This window comes from Nematolebias whitei, chromosome 7 (assembly GCF_014905685.2).
Source record: "Nematolebias whitei isolate Nwh7 chromosome 7, NemWhi1, whole genome shotgun sequence".
Taxonomy (NCBI): domain Eukaryota; kingdom Metazoa; phylum Chordata; class Actinopteri; order Cyprinodontiformes; family Rivulidae; genus Nematolebias; species Nematolebias whitei.
The window spans coordinates 50,956,068-50,964,708 of record NC_056504.1 but is presented as its reverse complement, the minus strand read 5'-3'; the positions used below and the strand labels follow the sequence as shown (position 1 = coordinate 50,964,708).

Here is an 8,641-nt window from a genome sequence, read left to right as displayed (position 1 = left end):
AGGTGTACGGGTGCAAAGTGGGATTAAATTAGAATACACAGGTGTACGGGTGCAAAGTGGGATTAAATTAGAATACAGAGGTGTACAGGTGCAAAGTGGGATTAAATTAGAATCCAGAGGTGTACGGGTGCAAAGTGGGATTAAATTAGAATACAGAGGTGTACGGGTGCAAAGTGGGATTAAACTAGAATACAGAGATGTATGTGACTGAGTGTGAAGTGGGATTAAATTATAATACAGAGGTGTACGGGTGCAAAGTGGGATTAAATTAGAATACAGAGGTGCACGGGTGCAAAATGGGATTGAATTAGAATACAGAGGTGTACGGGTGCAAAGTGGGATTAAACTAGAGGTGTATGTGACTGAGTGCAAAGTGGGATTAAACTAGAATACAGAGGTGTATGTGACTGAGTGTAAAGTGGGATTAAACTAGAATACAGAGGTGTATGTGACTGAGTGTAAAGTGGGATTAAATGCAGGATGAGCGCAGAACGCATCGTGTGCGGCCCAGAACAGCGTGGGTGCAGATCTTCATGAAGCGTCTCTTTCATTTGGCAGCACCTCACATCTCCTCCTCAATCATGCACCTATGATTGATTTGTTAAATCCAAACACTAATCTCTCACCTACGCACTAAAACTCATTTATTTCACCGCTTTTTTATTTTCCAACACCAAAACTGTTTTTTTTCCTCCTTTGAATTCCTGAATCACTTCTTACTCTGATCTGAAACTTAATTACGCCGACCGTCTCCCATCCTGGAGAGCACGACGTCGTCAAACGCACTTGATTTCACCCGTATTGGATTACTGCTGTGGACATTTCATTAAATAAGTGCATTATTTAGACAATGCATCAAACAAATGACAGAGGAAGAATCCAACAAGTAAAACTTCTCTCATCATGCAGACAAAATGAACGTGAGATGGATTTATGTCTCTTTAAACACAAAGAATATCAGTTTTACAAAAAGCATCTCATGTTTGTACAACGTTTCTTCCCTGAATATTAAAAGCTAAAACTCATGTTTTTAGTTTAAATGTCCAATTTGCAGCTAAACCTCAGCTAAAACATCCCAACATGTAAGGACGTATATTTTAGCTCAGAAGGACAAAGGAACAGGCTAACAAGGCGAACGGCTCGCCTTCGACCTCTGAGGCCGGCTTTTAAAGCCTTTACTGACCCGGTTCTGAGCGTTTAATGGTGCTGAGCGGAGCTTCAGATCCTGCTGATTTTCTCAGCAAGAGAAAATTACACGTGTCACTCAGACTCATTTGAGGAGTTCGTGTTTCTCTTGGTTTAACGTTGCTTAGGACAGCACATTTCTTCTTCAACATTCGTAACGGCAGCAATTACGAAGAGAACGGGCCAAGTCAGCAGCTTATTAATGCTCAACGTTGTGAGGGGTAAACAGCTGCCCCGAGCTAAAACTCTGAGCTCCCTCCTTTAATGAGTTCTTACTGGAAGGAACTGGTAAAGGTTAGGTAGACTGGGAGGCTTTGTAAGTATGTTACCTGCAGCAGAAAGCAAAGTGATCTCAGTTTGGAGAACCAGATGCGTCCTCGTGGACGTGTCGAGCTAACGGCTAACAGGAACCACCAGAGGCAGCTTCTGCCTAAAACTGTTCCAGCTGGGAAGCTGCTCTCATAAATCCATTTACACCTCGTCTGTTTTGATGGGACGGTCGTCACCATTTCACAAGCGAACACGAGCGAGACCCAGAACCGTCCTGCACAGAGTCCGACAGTCCGGAGTGCTGGAACTATTTTTACATCCACCTTGGGCTGCATGCGCACTGCAGGCAACAGTGGCACCGAGCAGAACTGTTGCCCGTATGAGACTCGTTTTACACGTCATCTGTGTTTTACTTATCCAAGCAAAGGGACGCGGACAGACCCAAGTATTGATGATATCGATCCCAACGTTGTGCAGCTTAAAGCTCGACAGTCTGCACCTTTTCAGCTACAGAGCAGAAGTCAGCTGCTTCAGGTTGTTCCAAAACATTTTAGAGTTGTCATGTCCTGGATGACGGAGAATTTACACCAACATATGGCTCTACCAGCGTGTTGGAGCGACTGGATCCTAGCATAAAGGGATCGTTTGTTTTCAGGACGTCTCATCCAGAAGTGCAGTTCTGCACGTGAGCCGGCAGCAAGCAGCTAGAAGAAATGTAAACTCAGACAAAACAAGCAGATCTAACTGAAGAGCAACGTCACAATGAGTCCGGCGTGCGTGGCGTCCATATTTAGATCTGTAAACAGCGTGCTGCGCGTGACGTCACGTCTTCTTCACTGGAGTCTGATGAAGGTTGAATTTAAATTACAATTCAACGACCGTGCAAAAACTGTCATGTGAGCAAAAAATCTGAATGGATCATCAAGACCTGCAGCAGCGTTGGGCACCGAGCACCTGTTCAGTACAGCAGCGCACAGGAAGAGCCGACTTCATCCACAGACCATGATGCACTGCGGTCTGAGCCGACGCAGCGTGCTACTTGAGGCTAACGCTAACATCCTCAGCTCATCGTTTCAGCCAACTCTGTGAAAATGCCTTCACTTACTTAGCCGTCTCTAATAAAACGTGTTTCTGACTGACAGAGAAAGACAGATTACACGTCGACTCACCTCCACAGCGTTGGATATTAGCACATGCAGCTAGCTTAGCAACACAAACGTTTGAGCAACTAGCACAACTGCTGCATGCAAAAGTGACGGGGTGTAAAAATACCTGATTTTGTTCAAACTGCCAGGAAATCTTTAGTTGGTCTGAAATTCACTTTAATTGGTTCATGCTCTGAGAAGCTGTTTAACAAACTGAGATCACTCTGACTGGTTTCTGCTTCAAGTAAAACACGATAAGAACATGTAACAAACATGACATCACTTCACAGTTAACTACTTCTGGTTTTGTTTCGTTGTCATAAGATGCATTTTTGTAAAACTGCAAAATGTCAGAAAGCAGAGAGTCACAGTGAGGAACTTTGTGGATGCGTTCATGTCTAGAAGTAAACATACGATACCCCACGCTCAGAGTTCTCCACGTGTGAATCTCTCTATTGGAGCAGGGGCAAGGCAGGTACAGGACGGGACAGGAGGGGCGGAGCCAAAGACAGGAAACAGGAAGAAAAGACATAAAAGGGCGTGAGACTCCAGTCAGAGAAGTTGTTGTGAGAAAGACAAGTTTCATCTGTAAAACGTCATCATTTTGTGTTCTGTTCCGCTGACGCCGAGACCATTAGAACAATTCTGACCCGACTAAAGAATTACTGTTGCCATTTTCTGGCAACTGAAACAGGAAAAAATCTTGTTCGATGCTGAAACGTCCATTTATTCTGTTCCACCCCACTTTGACTCAAAACAGTCTCATAAATTTGGAATCCTGTTCGACAGAAACATACGAGAAATTTTTTTATTTGATTTTATCCGTTTCTGCAGCCGTAAAGAGGCCGAGCTGCGAAGAAGCACAAATCACCTGAGTGACTCCGTCTTCAGCACAAAGCCTCGTCGTGCCGTACGCAAACGTAAAAACAGATTTGTCCAGGTGACGAGCCGCACGCTGGCACTATTAAAGGTCTCATGAACAATTTATCAAAAGGACCAAAGACGACAGGCGAGGAATTAAACCCTTCAAACAAGAATGTTTAAGAAAAAACATTGTGTCAAAATATATTTTCTATCTTTTCTTTGCGAGCATAAATTACTTTTAGACACAAAACTGCAGAATAAAACAGTCAAGGTATCACAACGCTGAAAAAAGTCTTCAGTGTTGCTAAAATATTTGAAACTATGTTTCATGTAACAAAATATTTCACTTTGCTTTTTCTGCCCATTTACTCAACAGTATACAGCATTTTTTATGGCTGCTCACATTTTGTTAAAAAAATTAACAAAAAATAGAATGAGGTATAAAGAAGTTATCCATGACGGCTGCAGCTTGGGAGAAATGTCACAGAACGTGTACGAAAGATAATATTTTAACTTTTGGGCCGATGAAGGAGACGATCAGCCAGAAAGAACAACACGATGGAATAAAAACAGACGTCTGTATGTTCATGCATTTATGTGAGCAAACCCAGTGTTTATCCAAATATCTCCAGCATCGATCTCTGTTCATATATCAGCTAAGTTAGATGTGCTGATTTAAATGTGGGTGAAAAGTTATTTACAAAACTCGGCTGCAACATGAATATTTTCTTTGTGAATCAAACCCATTAAATCCACTCTGGAGAAAACACACTTCAGTTACGTTGTAGACAAACTATTTCAAACACGTTATCCATATTCAAAATGTCCTGGAGTAAAGAAAATTATTTCAGTTTCTCAAGTTCTCGGATGCTTTTTTGTTTTAACAAGTCGGCACAACGAGTCCTCCTTGTTTCTATTATCTCCTCCGTCAGATGATTTACATCTGCAGGTTTTAAAAAGAACCAGTTTGGGTCTGCAGACTCCATCACCGTCTAAATGACTTCACTTTTATAAAGTTATGACTTTACTCCACTGAAAAAAGCCCATCACATCACTTTCTGAAAGTTTCAGTAGTTTACAAAATATTTTGCTAACAGACAAACACGCACACAGAACTACACAGCTGCTCAACTTTTAAAGATAATTAAATTTAAAGGAGAGCACCCAAAAAAGTTCAATCTGGTCCTCTGGACATTCAAAAAAAAAAAAAAAAAAAAAAAAAAAAAAAAAGGGTTTTTTTTTTTTTTTTTTTTTTTTGAATGTCCAGAGGACCAGATTGAACTTTTTTGGATTTTTCTACCTGGATTATTGAGCATGCATCAGGATATTAAAGGAGAGCAGCGTCTAAGCAGGAAACAACGGTGGTTTTTCTAAACAACTTTCATTTTTGCAGAATTTTGCTGAATTAATTTTTTTTATCTGCAAACCTCGCTCATTAACATCGGACGTGCACGCACATCGTGAGGGTTCTAGTTACTGATACAGTTGTGTGACCAGTTTTTTTTTGTTTAGGTCCATCAATGCAAAAAACAAAAAAACTATTAAAGAATGGTCGCGTGTATATATATATATACTGTATATACTGTGTGTATATATATATATATATATATATACACAATACATATACTGGTATATACATACACTATATATATTCATTTATTTATTTATTTATTTTCTTATGTTAAAACTCGCAGTTGTTCTTCAAAAGTCCAACCCAAAGGAGCAACTCTGAAAAACTTTTGATCAATTATTACATCCATCCATCATCTTTGCCCACTTCTTTCTTTGTTTGGGTTGTGGAGGTAACTGGTGCCCATGTCCAGCTATCACTGTGTGAGGGGCAGGGGACACCTGGACAGGTCTCCAGTCCATCACAGGGACACCTGGACCGGTCTCCAGTCCATCACAGGGACACCTGGACAGGTCTCCAGTCCATCACAGGGGCACCTGGACAGGTCTCCAGCCATCACAGGGACACCTGGACAGGTCTCCAGTCCATCACAGGGACACCTGGACAGGTCTCCAGTCCATCACAGGGACACCTGGACAGGTCTCCAGTCCATCACAGGGACACCTGGACAGGTCTCCTGCCATCACAGGGACACCTGGACAGGTCTCCAGCCATCACAGGGACACCTGGACCGGTCTCCAGTCCATCACAGGGACACCTGGACAGGTCTCCAGTCCATCACAGGGACACCTGGACCGGTCTCCAGTCCATCACAGGGACAACTGAACTAGTCTCCAGTCCATCACAGGGACACCTGCACAGGTCTCCAGTCCATCACAGGGACAACTGAACTAATCTCCAGTCCATCACAGGGACACCTGGACAGGTCTCCAGTCCATCACAGGGACACCTGGACACGTCTCCAGTCCATCACAGGGACACATAGACACAAACGAGACGAACAACCATTCACTCTCTCTCTCACCTCAGGACAATTTAGAGTTACCAATCAGCCTAACATGCATGTTTTTGGTCTGTGGGAGGAAACTGGAGTACCTGGAGAAAACCCATGAAGCACGGAGAGAACATGCAAACTCCACCCAGAAAGGCCCTTGGCCGGGATTTGAACTGACGACCTTCTCGTTAAGAGTCAGCAGCTCTACCAACTGAGCCACCGTGATGCCAACTGTTACATGTAAATAAAAAATATAGCCCAGACCTTTTCTCTTTTGGATTAAAGGAACTTTAAATCTGTCCTACAAATCAATAAATCACACGAAGCTCAACGTTGCCGTGACGATCAATTCCAGCGCGCGCACATTCCATACGGATGGACACGAGCAGACGGAAATAAAAACCGTTTCTCTCACAAATTCACACAAACTCTTCAAAACGTCTGTGAGGTGCACGTCTGAATTAGTGCATTAATGTGTTCACCTCTGTGTGAGAGGGTTAGTTTCTCTGAGCCTGCAGGTAAAGGCACTGCTCAGCCCCAGGGGTGGGGGGTGGGGGTGGGGGGGGTCTTGATTTCAGTGTGAATATTTTTCCTTTCACTTGTTTGTTGAGTCATCTGTATTCTGGTTGTAAACCCGTGATTCATTGACGAGGATGTTGGAGGTGTATGGGAGCTTCAGGTAAAACACTAAACGCCGAATGACGGCTGCTGAGTCCGAATGTTAAACAGCTGTGACAGAAAGAAGTCGCGGTGAAAAAGTTTAAAGAACATTCTTTTTTCATTAATTTGTCGTTCCGGAGATGTCACCTTTTTTCTCGGTCACTCAGCCGAGGTCTGCCGCTGTTAGCATCACAAATCAGCCCTTGTTTGGGAGCGCGGGATCATTAATTATTCATCAATCCTGTTTCAACATTTTTATGAAAAGTGGATCTTCTGGTGCTGCTAGCTGGAGCCCCTGGGCTCCAGAAACACTGAATCCCCATTAAAGCTTCAACCGTGTCCGGCGATGTTCCATTTTTCATTACATTATCTGCAACATCCTTTCTTCAAAAGTCCATTTAAAAACACATGTAGCAATCTTTTAAAACATTAATTGGACAATTGCACATGTTCGTTGCCTGAAAAGTTGTCAGAATAATTTATGGGGGCTAACACACTTGTAAAACACTTTCAATTTAAACAAGGGACACTTTGTGTCCTGCAGGGATACGTGGATGAAGCTGCAGGTTTGAAATATAAATGACCAGAGAAATGGTCTCCAGTCTGTCTGAATCCATTTATCTGCACTCGTCTCCTCCGTGTCAAGTAATCCTGCCATCTTTTCTTCAAGTCCTCTCTTCGCTGCATCACGTTGGGCTGAGAGGATTTGTTGAGCGGTATCCATGAGGGATTCTCTGCAATGTCCCGACTTTAATGTGTTTACAGAGGCGTGTAGCTATGCTGCTTGAGTTTTGAACATGTTCAGTAAAGTTGTATGATTATCTTTCTTTTGAAATGTCACAAAGTCACCGTGGGCGTCTCTAACCTGTCTCGAGCTACTGCTGCATTTGGACTCCTTCCTACGAGCTCTTTTCTGACAGAAAACAACAAAGACAAGAGTCCAGGTCTAAGAATCGCTCTGAAGACAAATAATCACTCAAAAACTGGTGCAACTCTGCCAGTATTCATCTCAAAGGTATACTCCAGCAGATGAACCCATAAGTGTGGGGGCTGCTGCCAAGGTGGGAACAAATCAAGCTGATGTGGAAAGAGGCAGGCACCAACATAATGTGCATGACCAGGACTGCAGTTTTGCAAACCGTAATAAAAATAAATAAAAAGTAAAAGTGGCTGCTCAGAGTGCAGATGTGCCACTAGTTGTTTGGGATGAGTCAGCTTGCGAAAGGAGTTCAACACAGCTCAGAGAGATGCCACCTTCAGGGCAGTATCTCACGTGATGTAACTGCTGGTGACACGTTGGTAATTAGTATTTCCAGTTACTCTCCAAAACATTTTGGAGCAACGGTGGCGGAGGTTCTCAGTGTCCTTACTTGAGTCACAGAGACTCAGATCAGGTGCTTGGACATGAAACATGTTCCAAACATTTGAGGGACAAATTATTTATGAAGAGTTTTCACGGATGTCTCAAACACATCTCCAACCCTTCTCAATTTTGTTGCAGATGTCTCAAAGCCAAGCGATTCTTTTGCTATTGAAATAGTGACCACGGTTGTTTTGGGCGTCTCCAACTCATCTCAAGAGCACTAGAGCCGTAATATGACAAAAATCATCCGTGGCCATAGTCCAAGCTTTAAAAACTTCACCTATGATCAATAGTAAAAACTGAAAACTCGTCCAGATCTCCATTTTCAAGGTGCACAGCAGATCATAATCATAAATGTAAGAGCATCTACAGGTGGTAACAAAGAGACCACATAGGTGCATCGTGGGTGCAGGTGTGCAGACAAAATAATGTGCATTTCTTAGAACACACTTTTTTTAGATGTACACTCAAAAATAAACTGTCAAGATTAGCTGCTCCAAACGCAGCTGGATGGATCCTTATTTATTTGGTCATAAAATCTAAGGAATCAGTGAAGCTGTGCGGTAAAATCTGCCTCGCTTCTCGTAATGACGAGTCACGTCGGAGTCGCTCCAACAGTGGCAGTCGCTCCAACAGTGGCAGTCGCTCCGACAGTCGCAGTCGCTCCAAGAGTTGCAGTCGCTCCGACAGTCCAAGCCGCTACAACAGTCGAAGACGTCGCTCCAACAGTAGAAGTCGCTCCAACAGTC

General features: G+C 43.1%; 1 protein-coding gene across 1 annotated transcript in view; it reads right to left on the bottom strand.

The window, feature by feature from the left end:
• Positions 1-8,641, bottom strand: part of ptprt (protein tyrosine phosphatase receptor type T) — a 340,867-nt gene that overhangs the window by 103,471 nt on the left and 228,755 nt on the right. The window contains exon 16 of the mRNA XM_037679934.1: positions 3,020-3,052. Within this exon, the coding sequence (XP_037535862.1) occupies positions 3,020-3,052 (33 nt within the window). The remainder of the gene's footprint in view (positions 1-3,019; positions 3,053-8,641) is intronic.